At 45.5% G+C, this 19489-nt stretch overlaps 1 protein-coding gene and 1 non-coding gene across 2 annotated transcripts in view; one reads left to right on the plus strand and one right to left on the minus strand.

The window, feature by feature from the left end:
- Positions 1-2724: 2724 nt before the first annotated feature.
- Positions 2725-2831, minus strand: LOC123461816. Its single transcript, XR_006637881.1, has one exon. It is a non-coding gene; the product is annotated as a U6 spliceosomal RNA (small nuclear RNA).
- Positions 2832-7015: 4184 nt separating this feature from the next.
- Positions 7016-19489, plus strand: part of Rars1 (arginyl-tRNA synthetase 1) — a 30617-nt gene continuing 18143 nt past the window's right edge. The window contains exons 1-5 of the mRNA XM_004661035.2: positions 7016-7151; positions 8340-8474; positions 14784-14972; positions 17012-17120; positions 18531-18631. Coding sequence (XP_004661092.1) covers positions 7107-7151; positions 8340-8474; positions 14784-14972; positions 17012-17120; positions 18531-18631 — 579 coding nt within the window. The 5' untranslated portion in view covers positions 7016-7106. The remainder of the gene's footprint in view (positions 7152-8339; positions 8475-14783; positions 14973-17011; positions 17121-18530; positions 18632-19489) is intronic.

Consider the following 19489-nt stretch of genomic DNA (forward strand, 5'->3'; position numbering starts at 1 on the left):
TTCCTCTCCTTCCATGGAATGCCTCCTCACCAGCCCAGCCCAGACCGCCGTGCATTCCTGTGGGCACTGACCCCCCGTCCCTGCCTCTGCTGCAGGAGGTCCCGGGGCACCGGGCTTGTGTTGCTCCACAGTACATGGTTCTCACGCAGCTCGCAGCTTTGCACAGGGTCCTACTGGCAATCAGCTGTTGATGGACCACAACCTCCAAAAAAAAAACCAAACACCCGTTCCTCTCATATCTGTTACCCTGTGAAGCCTTTCTCAAGGTGACTGGCATCACAAGCACCTTGGGGGAGGTGAAGGAAGCCGTAGGCTCTTGTGGGCACAGCGGTACACGCTCTCAGTCACACTTGCACTGCCGCTACCGTGAGAGCTTGGGGCAGGAGGATCCTTCAAGAAGTTGAAGACCAGCCTGGCCAACATAGTGAAACCTAGTCTCACACACACACACAAAAAAAAAAATAGTGAGGGTACGGGGGACCTGGAGAGACGGCTCAGTGGCTAAGGCACTCGCCTGCAAAGCCTAACGTGACCTGGGTTTGATTCCCCAGTACCCACGTAAAGCCAGATTCGCAAAGTAGCACGTGCTTCGGGAATTCATTTGCAGTGGCTGGAGGCTCTGGCATGCCCGTTCTGTCTGTATGTCTCCTCTCTCTCTCTTTCTCTTGGACTGCAAATAATTTTTTTTTAAATATATTTTTTAAATCGGACTCTGGGTCGGCTCCCTAGATCCACTGGACCACCCGCACACAGCCTGGGATGGATGCAGACCCCACCAGCATTTTACCCGTGTCCCCGCTGAGCCTTAGACACTAGTGCCAAGTGAACGAGGCCTGGGACCGGCAAGATAACAAGGCCAGGTGCACACAGAGTCTTCTCCAGGCCGGCAGGGGTGGGTGGGGCTCAAAGGAGGCAGTAGGACCCCTTCACACGCCACCACAGACCTTACCCTGTTCCCCACTAGGTCCCCTACCTGATGTTTGTCCTCACATTTACCAAACCCATTTGGCCCTGATATAGAAACTGCTCCTCTTCCCCAATATGGCTTCCAGGGAGTAGCTAGGTGCTGTGATTTGGATGCGGTTTGAATGTGTCCTCTGAAAGCCCAGGTGCTAGATGGCTGGTCCTTTGGTGTTGTGGTTAGAGGATGAGAACTTTAAGAGGTAGATGATGGAGATTGTGGAATTTTTCATTTGGTTTTTTTATTTGCAAGCAGAGAGAGGCTGAAGAGAGACAGAGTGGGTGTACCAGGGCCTCCAGCCACTCCAAATGAACTCCCAAATGAACTCCAGATGCATGTGCCACTTTCCGCCTCTGGCTTTATGTGGGTACTGGGGAACTGAACCTGGGTCCTTTGGCTTTGCAAGCAAGCGCCTTAACTGCTGAGCCATTTCTCCAGTCATTTCTTTGTTCTGTCTTGTCTTAGAAATACGGTTTTGTCATATTCTAGCCCTACCTGAAACTCTCAAGTAGCCCAGGTTAGCCTTTAATGGTAATCCTGCTTCCACCTCCCAATTGCGGGCATTACATGAATGCATCAATACCTCCGGTTTAAGGGGTGGGGCTTTACAGAAGGTAACTAGGCAGGTGGAACCGGAAACTCCATCCAGCCACAGCAATCGAACTCCAGACACTTGCACCACCTAGTGGTCATATGTGACCTTGCGCTTGCCTCACCTTTGTGTATCTGGTTTACAAGGATCTGGAGAGTGAACATGGGTCCCTAGGCTGTGCAGGCAAATGCCTTGTGGTGGTTTGATTCAGTGACCCCATAAACTTAGGTGTTCTGAATGGTAGGTTCCCAACTGATGGAGATTTGGGAATTAATGCCTCCTGGAAGGAGTGTAGTGTTGAGGGTAGGCTTATGGGCATTATAGCCAGCTCCTCCTTGCCAGTGTTTGGCACATTCTTCCTTCTGCTATTGTTCACCTTATGGTGACCAGGGGGTCATGTCCATTCTTTGCTCATGCTATCGCTTTCCCTGCCATCATAAAGCTTTCCCCTTGAGCCTGCAAGCCAAAATAAACCTCTTTTTTCCCCACAAGCTGGTCTTGGTTGGGTGATTTCTACCAGCAATGCAAACCTGACTGCCAACAGTAATGTTGGTACTGAGGAGTGGTGTCATTTGCTGCTAGACACCTGACTGTGTGGCTTTGGCCTTTTGGAGCTGATTTTCAAGAGGAATGTGGAAAGATTTGAAATGGCCTAGGAGACGCCTTGCAGGGCTGTAAGAACAGCTTGATGGACTGTTCTGGTCAGAGTTCAAAGACCAGAATGCAATAAGAACTAAGGACTGTGAGGTTTGGCTTGTGAGGGTGAGAAAGAGCTTTGCTTGGACTGGGCTAGAAGCAATTTGTATGAGAGGCTTGCTGTTATGCCTGTGTCCTGAGAATTTGTGCATGGTTGCTTTGCATAGCAATGGACTGGTGTGAGTAGAGGGATGTTGTAAAGAAGAAAATCTTTAGGCCGAGACTGCTGCCTGTTCAGCTGGGATTAAAGGTGTGCGCCACCACGCCCGGCTTTTCTTTTTCTTTTCTTTTTTTTTAAATATGAAACGCGAGCCAGGCGTGGTGGCGCACACCTTTAATCCCAGCACTCGGGAGGCAGAGGTAGGAGGATCTCCGAGAGTTCAAGGCCACCCGGAGACTACATAGTGAATTCCAGGTCAGCCTGAGCCAGAGTGAGACCCTACCTCAAAAAACCAAAAAAAATAAATAAATAAAATAAAATATGAAACGCTTCACAAATTTGTGTATCATTTTTGTGCAGGGGCCATGCTAATCTTCTCTATATCGTTCCAATTTTAGTATATGTGCTGCCGAAGCAAGCACATAAAAATATTTTTAAGAGGGCTGGAGAGAGAGTTTTGCAGGTAAGGCACTTGCCTACAAAGTGTAAGGACCCAGGTTCGATTCCCCAGAATCCACTGGAGAGATGGCTTAGTGGTTAAGCACATGCCCATGAAGCCTAGGGACCCTGGTTTGAGGCTCAATTCCCCAGGACCCACGTTAGCCAGATGCACAAGGGGCCGCATGCGTCTGGAGTTCGTTTGCAGTGGCTGGAAGCCCTGGCGTGCCCATTCTCTCACTCTCTCTCTGTCTCTTTCTCTCTCTCTGTCTGTTGCTGTCAAATTAAAAAAAAAAAAATAGACATCTATTTAAAAAAAAAAAAAGAGGGCACAGTGGATAAAGCGCTCGCCACTCAAGCCAGTGCACCCGACTTCAGTCCCCAGACCTCGAGTACAGTGGTGATGGTCTGTAATCCCAACATGCTGACTTGACTGGTGAAATAGGACGTGGAGACAGCAGAATTTCCTGGAAGTTCATGGCAAGTGCAGCAAAGAGTAACAATAGCAGAGGGAGATCAAGATAGAGAAAAATCCTGCCTTAACTGAGGTAAAATAGCCAGGAACGAGCTCAAAGTTCTTCTCTGAAAACATGTGCATGCATGCATGCCTGCACTCACACATACACAGCACATGTGCACCCACCATACATACATACATACATACATACATACATTAAAAGGAGGCTAGAGAGAGGGTTCAGGCATTAAGGAACTTGCCTGAAAAATCTTAACAACCCAGGTGTGATTCTCCAGTATCCACATAAAACCAGATAGATGTACAACGAGACATAAATTTGGAGTTCATTTGCAGTGGCTGGAGGCTCTGGTGCACTCATTCTCTCTATCTCTCTCCTGTTTCTGCTTGCAAATAAAGATATAAAAATAAATTTGAAAGAGAGACTGGGGAGACAGCTCAGTGGTTAAAAGCACTCACCGCTTAGGCAGGAGGCCCTTCTGAGCTGGAGACTATGACTTGGGTTTAACTCCTCAGAATCCATGTGAAGAGCTGGGTGTGCCCATGCATGTCTGTAATGCCATCCATGACAGATGGAGACAGAATGGCTGGCACATGCTAATGGGCAGAAACTTCAGGCTGAGGGAGAGACGGTCAAGAAAGGAAATAAGTGGGGCTGGAGAGATGGTGTAGCGGTTAAGTGCTTGCCTGTGAAGCCTAAGGATCCCGGTTCGAGGCTCAGTTCCCCAGGTCCCACGTTAGCCAGATGCACAAGGGGGTGCACGCGTCTGGAGTTCGTTTGCAGAGGCTGGAAGCCCTGGCGCGCCCATTCTCTCTCTCTCCCTCTATCTGTCTTTCTCTCTGTGTCTGTCGCTCTCAAATAAATAAATAAATAAGAAAGAAAGGAAACAAGTGGGTGAGTGGGAAAGGAAGGACCCTGGTAGTTTGAATGTGAATGTATGGCCCTCATAGCCTGAGGTCCCCCACCCCCACCCCCCAGTTCTGAGGACCAAACCCAGGACCTTGCACTTGCTAGGCAAGCTCTCATCCACTGAGCTAAACCCCCAACCCCCTGAGCTGTTTGAAGGTATTCAAGTGAATAATTTGAGTCTCCAGCAGCCTGGCTGGAGGTGGTGTCATTAGGGGTAAATCTTGAGTCCAACCTTAAGTTGTGTTTGGGGGCAGATTTTGAGTCCAGCCCTAATGTGTGAAGAGAGCACGTTGAGCACTGGCTGCTTTGCGGTGCTGGCTGTTGGTAATTTTTCTCTGCTTGGAACTATGGAAGTGAGTCAGCTTCTTCCACCGTTCATGCTGTTCCCCTGGAGTTGAACCTGAAATGAACCCTTTCCTCCCATAAGCTGCTTCTGAGCAAATGTTTGTCCAGTGTTGCAGTCAGGTTCACATTGCTGGTAGAAATCACCCAACCAAGAGAAGCTCGTGGGGTAAAAAGAGGTTTATTTTGGCTTACAGGCTCAAGGGGAAGCTCCACAATGGCATGAGCAGAGGGTGGACATCACCCCCTGGCCAACATCAGGAGGACAACAGGAACAAGAGAGTGTGCCAAACACTGGCAAGGGAAAGCTGGCTATTATGCCCATAAGCCCGCCCCCAACAATACACTCTCTCCAGGAGGCGTTAATTCCCGAGTCTCCCATCAGCTGGGAACCTAGCATTCAGAACACCTGAGTTTATGGGGACACCTGAATCAAATCACCACATCCAGCAACAAGAAGCTAACTGCAGCAGACACCCAGCCTTCTCTGGTTTCCACATACATGCAGAAGAGTATACACATCTGCAGATACATGTGCATACATTGTACATCATACACCATACCAAACACATACCCTACACACACACACAATAAAAGTCGTGAATGTGATGCAGTAGAATTTCTTCTCTCCGCTACACCAATGTCTGTCTGGCACTCCTGAGGAGGGTCAGCCCCTCACACCCCACTGCCACAGCTTCTGTGAAGTAGCTCGCTAGCTGCCTTCCTCTGGAAGAAAGGTCGCGTGGAACAACTCTTCTAGAAGAGCCTCTCAGGATTGCTTATGGACAGAGGTTGATGAGAAGAACTGGACTACCTCTGTAGAAGGCAGGTGACCCTTTTCCAGCCATGGAACTGAAGGTTCTGTGAATGGTTCACTGGCCAGTCACCAGCACATTTGGATGTTTTCCTGGAGAGAAATTCAAAGGAAATAAACCAGGCATGGTGGTGCACACCTGTGATCTTAGCACTGGGAGGCTGAGGCAAGAGGATCACCACCAGTTCAAGGCCAGGCTGAGACCTGGGCTCAAGCATCTGTGAAATAAGATGCAGGTGTAGCATCATAACAGAGTACTTGCTGGGCACGCATACTGGGTTCTCCGACTTTCTATCCTGTGACAGCTATTGTCAGACTTCCCAGATCATATGTAAGCCAAACTAAAACAAACAAACAAAAAACTCTTTATAATACATATTTATTCTATTTATTCTTATAGAGAACCTTGACTAATTTACATGCTATATTCAGTTTCTTCTATGTCCTTCCAGAGGGGAATGCATTTATAATCTTATTTATATTCTTTTTTTCCACTTAAATATGCATAACAAATGCTGTCATGAACCTGGCCTTTTCTCAATAAGGCATTTTAAGTCTCATCGTTCTCTTTTGAAACAACCTAGACCACTGAGTGGATGGACTACAATTTGATTTTGGTTTCAAGAGAGAGGCACAGTGACAATTTCCTGATGTTAGAGACTATTTTTTAATTATTTATTTATTTGAGAGAGTGAGCGAGGGAAAGAGGCTGACAGAGAGAGAGAGCGAGAGTGCTGGGATTAAAGGTGTGGGCTACCAAGCCTGTCTTAAAATTTTTTTTACTGACAAGTTCCATAAATACAATATGCCATGACCATAATTCCCTCCCAGTCCCTTCCCAAATTCCCCCTCCATCACTTTTTAAAAACTTTTCACTGGGAGGGAATTACCATGGGATATTTTTTTATAATCATGGAAAATGTTAATAAAAATTTAAAAATTAAAAAAAAGAAAGAAAGAAAGGGCTTGTGGAACCCTAATGCCTCCCTGTCTCTTTTTGCTTACTGGCCTCCATTGGAGAAACACTTTGTCCCATCACTCTCCCACCATTATGTCCTATGCTACCACAGGCCCAAAAGCCACACAACCAACCAACTTGGACAGAAACATCTGAACCAAAATAAACCTTTCCTTATGTAAAAAACAAAAACAAAAAACAAAAAAAAACCTTTTCACTGACAATTGCCATAAATATAGACAATATACCATGATCATAATCCCTTCCCACCACTCTGGCCCCCCTAAGGTTCCTCTTCATCACTTTTTTAAACTTTTAGTTTTCGAGGTAGGGTCTCACTGTAGCCCAGGCTCACCTTTGTAGTCACAGGGTGGCCTCGAACTCACTGCCATCCTCCTACCTCTGCCTCCCGAGTTCTGGGATTAAAGACGTATGCCTCCACGCCTGGCTACTTTAAAAAAAAAAAAACAAAAACTTTTTATCGACAATTTCGATAAATGAAGACAACATACCATGATCATAATTCCCTCCCACCACCCTAACCCTTTCCACCCAAACCCCTTTTATAAACCCAGTCCACGCTGGGCTGGCTCCATGGCCCCTCGCGGGTTCTCCTCGCAATGTCGCCTGGATCCCGCCAGGGGGCAGCAGAGGAACAGCTGCAGACCACGGAGACTCGGGGGGGGGAGTTTCCGACTCGGCGTTCGCAGGGAGCTACTTCCGCTTCCGGCCACTTGGCGTGTGAGGCGCTGCCGGGAGGATGGACGGGCTGGTGGCTCAGTGCTCGGCGCGGCTGCTGCAGCAGGTTCGTCCCCCGGGAAGGGCTCGCAGGGCGGGCGGCCGGGGAGCGGCACTGGGCGCGGGTCACGGGGGAGGGTAGTGGGGGGTGGTTCTCCCGGGATGCGCGCGGCGGGCTCCCGGCCCCCGGGCCTGCGCCGCTCGGGCGCGCACATGCTCCCGGGAGAGGAGCCGCCCATCCTTCCCCGGCTGCTGGAGACGTGGGTCTCCGAGAGAAGCGGGCGGGCCTGGGCACTGCAGCCCGGCGAGACCCCGGCCTCGCCCCCCGGGCACACGTGGGGTCTCCTCGGGGGGCTCTGCGGGTGGAGGGCGCGCCGCGCCCGGATCAGCCCCGGTCGGCTCGGTTGGTCGCCCGGGAGAGCCTTGAAAGTGACAGCCCGGGAAGGGGAAAGTGGAGCCAGGTCCGCGGCCACGGGTGCCCGGGTGGGGAGGAGCGAAGCGGGAAGCCCTTCCTTGCTCGCTGCGCTCTCCGCTGGGACGGCTGCGTCGTGCCTGTCACGGCCCCCGGGTACCGGATGATTCCGTACGTGCATAAGCGTTTAGTTGCGGTGAGCCCATGTTTATGGCATGGGACCCTCGAAGTGAGCGGGGGTGGGAGGTGGGAAAAGGGAAAATTGCTTAGCCCCAGAAAAGACCAAAAAAAAAGGGGGGGGACAGAAACTTGAGCTATATTGAACAGGACAAAAGATGGAGTTGGTAGTTTGTTTGCCTTGGTCACACTTAGGGGTGTAACCCTGGGATGTTCTCGTACTAGACAAGTACTGAATTTCTGTTGTTTCTGTTTTGTTTTTCGAGGTAAGGTGTCACTCTAGCTCAGGCTGACCTAGGATTCACTGTGTAGTCTCAGGGTGGCCTCGAACTCATGGTGATTCTCCTCCTCCTCCTGCCACTTGAGGGCTAGGATTAAAGGCGTGCACCACCACACCCGCTCCCATTAGTTCTTAACGTTTCATATCTAGCCATCTTTCCTAGCCCACATGCACACAGTTTTATCAAGGATAATCGCTGATGTTAGCAAGAGTCTCTTGGGGAAAAAACAAACCTGACAACTGAGGGGGGGCGGGGAGTCTCCACTCACACCTGTGCATATACTTTGGAGAAGGGAAATGAGGAAGCAAGCTGACGGGGCACTTTATCACATCATAGAGGTGTTTACTGGCACTGGGATGAAAGAAAGTGTCTTACCTTTTTATAGGAAAACGAGATCAAGGCCCTGACTGCTGAGATCGACCGGTTGAAGAACTGCGGGTATTTAGAAGCCTCTCCAAACTTGGAGAAGTTACGAGAGGAAAATTTAAAATTAAAGTATCGGCTGAATATTCTTCGGAAGGTGAGTACCCTGAGTATTTAAAAAAAAAAAAAAAGTTTTTGGGCTGGAGAGATGGTTTAGCGGTTAAGCGCTTGCCTGTGAAGCCTAAGGACCCCGGTTCGAGGCTCGGTTCCCCAGGTCCCACGTTAGCCAGATGCACAAGGGGGCGCACGCGTCTGGAGTTCGTTTGCAGAGGCTGGAAGCCCTGGCGCGTCCATTCTCTCTCTCCCTCTGTCTTTCTCTCTCTGTCTGTCGCTCTCAAATAAATTAAAAAAAAAAAAAAACTTAAAAAAAAAAAAGTTTTTTACTAAAGACTCTGAAAGTGTACATTGCAGAATTTGAAAAGTCCGGAAAACTGTTTCCCGGCATTAGACAACTTAGGGCTAGATCAGTTGGCACTCACAGTGGAAAAGTTGGTGGTGTCCTGTTGCTCCAAAGCCCTTTCAAGTGTTTCATCATACTACTATTAGCTTCTGTAAAGAAAGATTTAAGGACGGTTTAGATGTGCCTTCATTTCTCCCCCCTCTCCCCTTACATTTTTATTCATTTTCAAGGAGAGAGAAAATGAGCACTCCAGGGCCACTGGCTATTGCAAACAAACCCCAGACGCCCGTGCCACTTTGTTCATCTGGCTTTACTTGGGTAATGGTTGTCAGGCTTTGCAAGCAAGCACCTTCAACCGCTGAGGCATCTCTCCAGCTCCCATGTCTTCATGTCTTTTAACAGCTTGTGCCTGTGCTTAAAAAAAAAAAACTAATTGATTACAGTTTTCATTCATGTATATAATATATTTTGGTCATAATCCCCTCCTGCTGTCTTGTCCCTTCCACTGACCTTCTTTCCAACTAGACCCAGTGATGTTGCTGGTTTTTGTTTGTCTGTCCTCCATGATGGATCCAGTACTGTGCAGTTAGCCACGGTCACTAGGAGATCATGAATGCAACAGCCACAGCATGTGCTTCAGAAAACAAAAATCTGACTTATTTTTGTTGTAAAATCATTACCAGTATCATCATCATAAAGGAAATACTACTTTTGTCTTGTTTGGGGGACTGAAACTCAGGAACAGACTAAAAGAAATATTTTTTTAATTTCTTTTTCAAAGCAGTGTTTCACTCTAGCTCAGGCTGACTTGGAATTCACTATGTTATCTCAGGATGGCCTCAAACTCAGCAATCCTCCTACCTCTGCCTCCCTAGTCCTGGGGTTAAAGGTGTGCACCACCACACTGAGCTCTAAAACATTTAAAAATTATCAACATATGAGTATTATAAAATTACCAACTTAGAGCAACTGTTTTGGGTTTTGTTTTTATTTGTTTTGAGGTAGAGTCTCACTGTAGCTCAGGCTGGCCTGGAATTCACTCAGTAGTCTCAGGTCTTGAACTCACAGCAATCTTGTACCTCTGCCTCCCAAGCTGGTTTTTTTTTTTTTTTTTAAGTATTTTTAAAATTTTTATTTAATAGAGAGAAAATGGGTGCTCTAGGGCTTCTAGCCACTGCAAATGAACTCCAGACACATGTACCACCTAGTGCACCTGGCTTACATGGGACCTGGAGAATTGAACCTGGGTATGTGGTCCTGGCTGGCTTGAGACTGTATAGATCAGGCTTATCTCGAAGTGGGAGTGATCCTTCTACCTCTGTCTCCTAAGTGCTGAATTACAGGCGTGTGCCACCTGGCCTAGGTTTTAACAGCCTTGTGATCCAGCAGTCTTGTTAATAACAGAGAGAGCGCTTCAGCTTTTTATCCTGATTTGCAAGTTTGCTGATGACATATCCCAGAGTATTTCCTCATTCCCATAATTCCATGTGTGTCACTATCAGGCAGGTTCCTTCTAAAGCTGGCTCAATTTACTCACCCTAGACTCCCTGCTCCACTCCCATGAAGACTTTTGTTACCTGTTTGGGATCTGCTGGGCTTGAGATAGCATGTCACAAAATGTTTTTTTGGAATCTTCCCTAAAGAATCTCACTCATTCTTTGCTTATATCATTTGTAATATATTCATTTAATTTAGTATAAATCCTGAAGCAGTATTCTGAACTCCTTGTTGTATTTATTTATTATTTTTTTAAGGTAGGGTCTCACTCTAGCCCAGACTGACCTGGAACTCACTGTATTCCCAGGCTGGTTTCAAACTCACAGCAATCTTCCTACCTTTGCCTCCCAAGTTCTGGAGTTAAAGGTGTGCACCACCATGCCTGTACTTGTATTTGTCTTAAATCAAAAGTGTTAAAAGAGCTGGAGGGATGGCTTAGCAGTTAAGGCGCTTGCCTGCAAATTCAAAGGACCCAGGTTCAATTTTCCAGGACCCCACATAAGCCAGATGCACAAGGTAGCTCATGCTTTTGGAGTTCGTTTGCAGCGGCTAAAGGCTTTGGTGCACCCATTCTCTCTCACTCTGTCTGCATTTCTCTCTCTCTCTGTCAAGTAAATAAAAGATTTTTAAAGTGTTATTAAATACCTGTTCTGTGCCAAAGGCAGTAGAAGAAATCTAAAAGGAAGCTTCCATGGATAAATAGAATAGTCAAATGAGAAAAGTGCATTGGTTCCCAAATAGTTTGCCTCATAATGCTCTGACTGTATCACACAACACAACCGAAGAGAAAAGCCACAAAAAAGATGCTCTACTGCCCTCCCCTGACTTCTCTGGGGCCACAAACTGACTTAGAGCATGTAACAGGTGGTCGTCTGTCTGCTGCGTGTTGTACCCTTTTTGTCTTTAATGTCAGTGCTGCTGCTGCTGCTGCTGCTGCTGCTTTTTTTTTTTTTTTTTTTTAAATTTTATTTTCCTGAGGTACAGTCTCAGTCTAGTTCAGGCAGACCTGGAATTCACTATGTAGTCTTAGGGTAGGTCTCAAACTTGAGGGGATCCTTCTACTCTCTGCCTCCAGAATGCTGGGATTAAAGGCATGTGCCACCATCTCTGGCTCCAATTTTTTTTTTTTTAACTCCTTTCCAGTGGGCTGCCTTTATCTGTGCTTAAGAGAAAGACTTACAGTTATTGGTCTGGAGAGATGGCTCAGCAGGTTTCATTTCCCCAGTACCCAATAAAGCCAGATGCACAAAGTAGTGCATATGTCTGGAGTTTGTTTGCCCTGGTGCACCCATTCTCTCTGTCTGCCTCTTTCTATCTTCCGCTCTCGTAAATAACTAAATAAAAATTGTAAAGACTCAAAGTTACTTAGTAATTGTTAGGTATCACAGATGTCTTTTTCCCACAGGTGATTGATTTTAAAATTGCTGTTATAACAGTGCCCATAGATTACATTTCTTTTTTTATTTTCACAATTTTAATTAACATTTTCCATAATTATAAAAAATATCCCATGGTAATACCCCTCCCCCCACACTTTCCCCTTCCATAGATTACATTTCTCAGGAGCTGGTATATTTCTGCATAATATGAGGTTTTTCAGAATGCATATATCAAGTTGTATTGTAGGTGATTATAACAAGATAGAATGTTTTTGAGATAGCATCTTGCCATGTAGCCCAGCTGGCCTCTAACTTGTGTCAGTCTTCCTAGCTCAGCCTCCCAGGTGCCAGCAATTACAATTGTAATGTAATTACAGCCAGGTGAGATTTCTCTTTCTCTCGTGGAGCTCGCCATTTGGAGGGAGAAAAAGACGTGCACATGTAAGACAAGGTGTTAAGAGCCAGACCTGGAGCCTTACATGTGATCCTAGCACTCCGGCAGTTGAGCAGGAGGATTGCTGAGACTGAGGCCAGCCTGTGCTTTCTGAAACAAACAACAAAAATATCATAAATAAAAAGCACTTGGGAGGTGGAAGCGGGATGACTAAGGAGCAATCCAAGGTCATCTTCAGCTAACAAGTTGTTTTTTAATATACTTACTATTTATTTAAGACAGAGAAAAAGGCAAAGAGAGGGAGAGGACGGGCATGCCAGGGCCTCTAGCCACTGCAAACATACTCCAGACACATGTGTCACCTTGTGCATCTGGCATACGTGGGTAGTGAAGGAATTGAACCCAGGTCCTTTGCTTTGTAGGCAAGCACTTTAACCACTAGGCCATCTCTCTAGCCTTTAGCTAACAAGTTTGAGGACAGCCTGCGCTACATGAAACCCTGTCTCATAAAAGGAGGAGGGTATTGAATTAATTATAATCAAATGTTATTTTGCTTGAAATCAAGTACAGTGGATTTTGTGTCTGTGTATATGTTTATATTCACAAAGAATATACACAAGTATTTCATCCTTTAAAAATAGAAAGAAGGGGGGAGGGTGGGTATTACCATGGGATATTTTTTTATAATCATGGAAAATGTTAATAAAAATTTTTAAAAGATAGAAAGAAATTAGGGGCTGGAGAGATGGCTTAGTGGTTAAGGCACTTGCCTGTAAAGCCAAAGGACCCAGGTTGGATTCTCAGGACCCATGTAAGCCAGATGCACAAAGTGTCACATGCATATGGAGTTTGTTTACAAAGGCTGAAGGCCTTGGTGCGCCTAATCTATCCATCTCTCTCCCTCTCTCAACCCCCTCCACTGCTTTCTTTCAAACAAATAAAATATTTAAAAAATTAAATTAAATTTATAATAAATTTGGTTTTGTTTTGTTTTGTTTTGTTTTTGGTGGTACGATCTCACTGTAGCCCAGGCTGACCTGGAATTCACTATGTAGTTTCAGGGTGGCCTCGAACTCTAGGTGATCCTCCTACCTCTGCCTCCAGAGTGCTAGAATTAAAGGAATGCACCGCCATGCCCGGCTTTTTTTTTTTTTTTTTTTTTTTTTTGAGTAAGCTATCACACAGAGGAGTCAGCGGTTACTGATGAACTTGAGATTGGCTAGGCATAATGGTTCACATCTGTAATCCTGGCACTTGAAAGGTGAAGGCAGGAGAATCAGAAGTTCAAGAACCAATCTTGGATACAGAACCTATCTCAAAAATTTTGCTCTGTAGGTCTGGTTAGCCTGACCCTCAGCTGTGTAGCCCAGACCAACTTTGCACCTGTGGTACTCCTCCTGCTTCAGCCTCCCCAAGTAACAGGGTTACGGGCATATGCCTCCAGTCTAGCTTTAATACTTTGACTAATATAAGACTGTGGGCTGGGGTATAGAGCAGTTCCCTAGCATTCATGAGGCCCTAAGTTCATTCCCAACCCCACAAAAAGATTTTGTTTTTTGTTTTGGGGGGTTTTGTTTGAGGTAGGGCCTCACTCTAGCCCAGGCTGACCTGGAATTCACTCAGTGATCCTCCTACCCTGCCTCCCGAGTGCTGGGATTGAAGGTGTGCGCCACAAGGCCCGGCATCACAAAAAGGTTTTTAAATGTGATTACTGTAGAGGCATCATTTCCATTTGCATTCTATTAAAAGCATATGTTCTCTTTCCTGTGGAAGTGAGGTACCAGCAATTGAACCCAGGGTCTTTCACATGCTACATCCCCTGTTTAGATAGGAGCTTTCACACTTTTGTGTAGGCTGACCTGGAAGCATTCTTTCTACCTCAGTCTCTCAAGTAGTTGGGACCACAGTCACGTGCTGCTATGCCCAGCTTCCCCCGCCCCTTTTGAGAGCACGTCCCACTTTATACCCCTAGCTAGCCTGGAAAAATGAGCAGTCCTTCACTTCACTGTTTTTTTGTCCGGGGTTGGGGGCAGAGTGTTCCTAGTCCAGGCTGTCCTGGAACTCACTCTGTATCCCAGGCTGGCCTCAAGCTCACAGCCATCCTCCCACCTCAGCCTCCAGAGGGCAAGGATTACAGGTGTTCTTTTTAACCTGTTAGATGGCAGACGCGGTGGTGGATGTAGTACAGAGAAGCAGGGGTGAGATACTTGACTGCAGTCTGGCTGTGGAGACAGTAATTTGATGATAAATGCAATAAAGGAGTAATTGTATGCCATCTTAAATGAGTATGTTCTATTTAAAAGAAAATGGCTAACAGAGGTTATTTATAGTAAGACAAACCCTGCTTTTCTGGTTGGTGAAAAATTCACTGTCCTCTTTCATTGCATGCCTTGAGGAGGTCAAACATGATGCTTTTTTTTCTTTTTCATTTTTGTTCATTGAATTTTCACTTCCAGTGCTTGATATAATTTAGAGTGATTTTTATACCTGTCTTTTCTCAGAGCTTTGGAGAAGCTGATAAGAACATCCAGTGCTCCCTTTGCTTCCAGTTTCTGTTCTGATGAAACCATTGTAGAAAGACTTCAGAATTTCCCATGAATGTGTTAGAACCCCATTCCATGTCTCCACACGCTCCCTTCTAGTTCTCAGACTATCTGAAGGGTTCTCATCGTGTCTGGGGCAGTTTTGTCTGGTGCTGTCCTACTTCCCTGACACGGTCCTGTTCTTCTCCTGCAGAGTCTTCAAGCAGAAAGGAAGAGACCCACTACAAACATGATCAACATCAACAGCCGCCTGCAGGAGGTCTTCGGCTGTGCCATTAAGGCTGCGTATCCAGACCTGGACAATCCTCCTCTCATAGTGACGCCAAGTCAGCAGCCCAGATTTGGGGACTATCAATGTAACAGTGCCATGGGTATTTCTCAGGTGATGGATCCTTTGTTGTGACTGGCTTGCCTGACTTGATTCTGCTGGGTACCATCGTCATTACCTTTATCATAAATCACAGCTAATTGTTATCTCTAGCAGCATTTTTCACAGTTTGAAAACTTTGGGACTGGGAATGTAACTCAGTAATAGATAACTTGCCTTGTATACACAAGGTCCTGGGTTCTTCACAGTACCACAAAAGAAAAAAAGGGGAGAAAAGAAAAAGAAAGGGGGAAGAAGAGAGACCCTTAAGAAAAGTAATAAATGTTTTAGTTTTTAAAGCACAAATTTGAATTTATATAAATTTTATATCTTCAACATTTAAAGGCCATGTTTAGTAGTGTTTTGTTTTGGTGCTTGTTGCTGTATCAAGGTGAGTGACTGCTGGAAAGTAAAGAGTCAAATTATCACCAGGTATGGTAGCTTATATCTGTAATCTCAATAAACTGGGGGCTAAGGCAGGAGGATTGCTGCAAGTTGAGGACATCCTGAGCTACATACTAAATATCAGGCCAGCCAAGGCTACATGGCAGCCCTCTAGAATAAAGAAAAAGTTAACAAATTACTAATTAACATAGCCATTGAATGCGTATTACAAGTAGTATATTTTTGTGTTTTTTTTCTTTTCTGTTTTTTTTTTTTTTTTTTAAGACAAGGTCTCTATGCAGGACAAGGTTGGCCTCAAACTCTCAGAGATCTTTCTGTCTCATTTTTTGTATTACTGGGATTATAGGCACATACCACCATGGTAGTTGTATTTCATTTTCAGGCAGAGCAGTTTCCCATTCTCAGTAGGCATGTCATCTGCTGTGTGTGTGTGTGTGGCTTGTTGCACCTGGCTTGTGTCTGTCTTTGATTAGGAAATGTTTGCTCTTGAGCTTTCTGGATGAGCTCAGTGGGATTTACATTTGTTTCATGGTGCTGGGGTTCAAGTTAAGGTCCTCACATGTGCTGAACAGGTGCATAGCCACTCAGCCACCCAGCTCCAGCCCAAGAGTCTTAAGTCTTAATATCAGACACTTGATGATTCGAAAATTAGAAATGTTAGTATACCGGACTCAGGCTGCACAGCTGTAAACCTTGTTATATCCTCATTGAAAGTTCCAGGTATGGACTGGAAAGGTTGCTCAGTGTATAAAGTGCTTGCTTGCAAACATGAGGACCAGAGTTTGATCCCCAAAACCCATGTAAAAATGAATAAATAAATAAAAAGTATGGTGGTCTGTAGCAAACAGCTTCAGGTGTGCTGATATGAACTTCCACACCAGGAACAGTTATGGAGGAAAGGATATTTATTGAAGCTTACAGATCCAGGGGAAGTTCCATAATTGTAGAAGACGTTGACCTTGCTTTCACGGGTCCAAGCAGAGAGAGGGAGAGAGACAGACAGAAAAGCCAACAGCCTAAAGCCACACAGCACACTTCAGGAACTCAAGGTGGAACTAGGAACTTTGTATAGCTTTAGGTTGGAATTTCAAACCCACCACCACACCTTAGGGCTGGACCCTAAGACCCACCCAGTGACACCACCTCCAACCAGGTGGCTGCAGATGCAAACTACAAACTAATCATGTAATATATTGGGAGCTTGAATATATTCAACCGAATATATTCAAACTACCACATGGTGCAAACTGTAAACCCAGCACCAGGGAGGTGGAGACAGGTGGATCCTGGGGTATGTTGGCCAATCTGACTAACCCAGGTAGGCAAGTTTCATGCCACTGAGAAGCCCTCTCTCAAAACAGGCTGATGGTGCCCAAGGGCCAACAATGAAGGCTGTCATCTGGCTTCCCCAGGCATGAGACATGAGCACATACATGAGCTACACATGAACACACAAAACTTCGACATGATGTGTATGCAATTCATTTTGAAACGGAGATGTTTGGCTTTGCCATTTCAGCACTATTGATGCTATAACTTCGCACAGGTGACTGGACAAAAAGCATTGCACACTTTGGCAGTTATACATTTCCAAGTAACTTGATGAAATTGACTTGTAATGAGAGGAATTGTTTTATGCTATGTTGTAGATGCTCAAAACGAAGGAACAGAAAGTGAATCCAAGAGAAATTGCTGAGAACATTACCAAACACCTGCCGAACAATGACTACATTGAAAAAGTTGAAATTGCTGGTCCTGGTATGATGTTAGGTTTTTTTTTTTAATATATGTATGTGTAGTATGCATGCACATGTTGGGCCTGTTTATGGAGGGGGTACATGTGGCATGTGCAGGCCAGAAGTCATTGTTAGGTGTCTTCGCAGGCGCTTCACCTTGAGCCAGAGGCTGACTGGTTGTGAAGCTTACCGCTTTGCCTAGATTAGCTGGCTAGCAAGCGCCCGTGACCGTCCTGCGTCCGCTTCCCCTAAGTGAAGCTGGGAGAACAGGCTTCTTGCGTGGGTGCTGGGGATTGAACTCAGGACCTTGTGCCTAGGCAGCAAGCACTTTTACCCACTGAGTCACCTCCTCATTCCCATTAGTTGGCTTCCATAATAGCTGTGTGGATAGCTATGAGAAATTTTTTGTGTTTCTGTTAAGGGGATGGAGGTTGTTTTGTTTTGTTTGCATTTTGATATGAGTTCATTCTGTAGACCAGGCTGGCCTTGTGCTCACCTTAGCCTCCTGGGTGCTAGAATTACAGGTGTGAGCTTGCACACCCAGCTTGAGTGCTTCTTGTTTCTTTTAACAAGCAGCATTGAAACCTATATAACTGGATTGGGAGTGTACCTTAGTGATAAAGTTTGTTTAGCATGTTGCAAGGTTCTTAGGTTTGAGCTCTACCATGGCAAAAAAAAAAAAAACAAATAAAAATTAAAAACTTAGCGATGGTGGTGCACACCTGTGATCTCATCTGCTGGGAGGGGAGGAGGATAGGAGGATAGGAGAAGGGAAATTCTACGCTACTTGGAGCAACTTAGAAAGACCTTACTTCAAAAATTTCAAGGGGATAGGGGCATATTTTAGTTGTAGAGGGTTTGCTTAGTATGCAGGAGGCCCAGCGTAACCTCAAGGCTCACTTGCTGACACATTTTTTTCTAGCAAGGCTCCACCTTCTAAAGGTTCCACAACCTTTCCAAACACGCTACTAAATAGTGTTCAAACACATGGACCAAGGGTGACATTTTAATTCAAACCACCACAGGTAGTAATTCAGGTTTTCATCTAGGTTCAGCTCCCACCCCAGGTGTATGTTCTTGGATGGGTTACTTTGCCTTTCTGTGATCAGCTTTTCATCCACAGAAGGGGATTCATAATGGCTCCGTTACTGACAAGGTGACCCTGTGGTTTCTATTATGACAGATCATTTGTGGACAGTGGGTGGTCCTTCAGATAAGTAGCAAGTTTTCAGAAGAAGGTGAAGTTCAAAGCAAGCACTGAGGCAGGAGCTTGCCAGAGGACTGGAGTGAAGGCCTCGATGGTGTCGGGATCCTGATGGGTTCTGTTGAAGTCCATTCTGGAGCCAGCACAAGTGACACTGAGCAAGCAGCTCCTCGAGAGTACACAGTCATTCAAGATGGGAGACTAATATCTTTTCTGCCATCCCTTTAGGTTTTATTAATATTCACTTGAGAAAGGATTTTGTTTCGGAACAGTTGACCAGTCTCCTAGTCAATGGGGTGCAACTACCTGCCCTTGGGGAAAATAAAAAGGTATATGTGCCCTCTCTTATTAATATCTTCATCTTTTAGAAGTGTATGGGAAAAGCTGTCATTGGGAATGATTCTGACTTAAATTAGTATTTGAGATCATGAGTGTAAATATGCAGGTAGTATTTCTGATAGGTTTTAGAATTTTTTCACCTCATTCCATAAGGCATCTGAGGTAATTATGCAAGAATTGTTGAAATCACCAGTAATTTGTATAAATTAGTCTGATGCTTTTTTAGTTAACAATGTATGGCTAGATCCATAAGAAAATCATCTTGCTTACTATTAAATGTTAGCAGAATAAAATGTATATGCCCTTTAAAAAAAAAAAAAATTTCTGGAGCTGGCAAGTGGCACATGCCTTGAATCCCAGCACTTGGGAGGGAGGAGTCTGAGTGAATTCCATGTTATCCTGGGCTAGAGTGTGACCCTGCAACAACAACAAAAGAGAGAGAGAAATGACTTAATGGTTAAGGTGCTCATCTGTGAAGCCTGAGGACCCAGATTTGATTCCCTAGAACCCACATAAGCCACGTAAGTACAAAGTGGCACATGCATCTGGAATTTTTTTGCAGTGGCTGGAGACCCTGGAGTGCCCATTATCTCTCCCTCCCTCTGTTTCTTTCCCCTCTCCCTCTCAAATAAATAAATAAAATATTAAAACATACAGCTGGTTGTGGTGGCACATGCACTTGGGAGGCAGAAGTAGGAGTTCAAGGCATCCTGAGACTACATAGTGAATTCCAGGTCAGCCTGAGCTAGAGTGAGACCCTACCTCCAAAAACAAAAATACACACACACACACACAGAATTAAAAAGTGAAAAGAGCCAGTTGGGTGGCACACACCAGTAAGATATTGC

The sequence above is a fragment of the Jaculus jaculus genome, chromosome 6, assembly GCF_020740685.1.
Source record: "Jaculus jaculus isolate mJacJac1 chromosome 6, mJacJac1.mat.Y.cur, whole genome shotgun sequence".
Taxonomy (NCBI): domain Eukaryota; kingdom Metazoa; phylum Chordata; class Mammalia; order Rodentia; family Dipodidae; genus Jaculus; species Jaculus jaculus.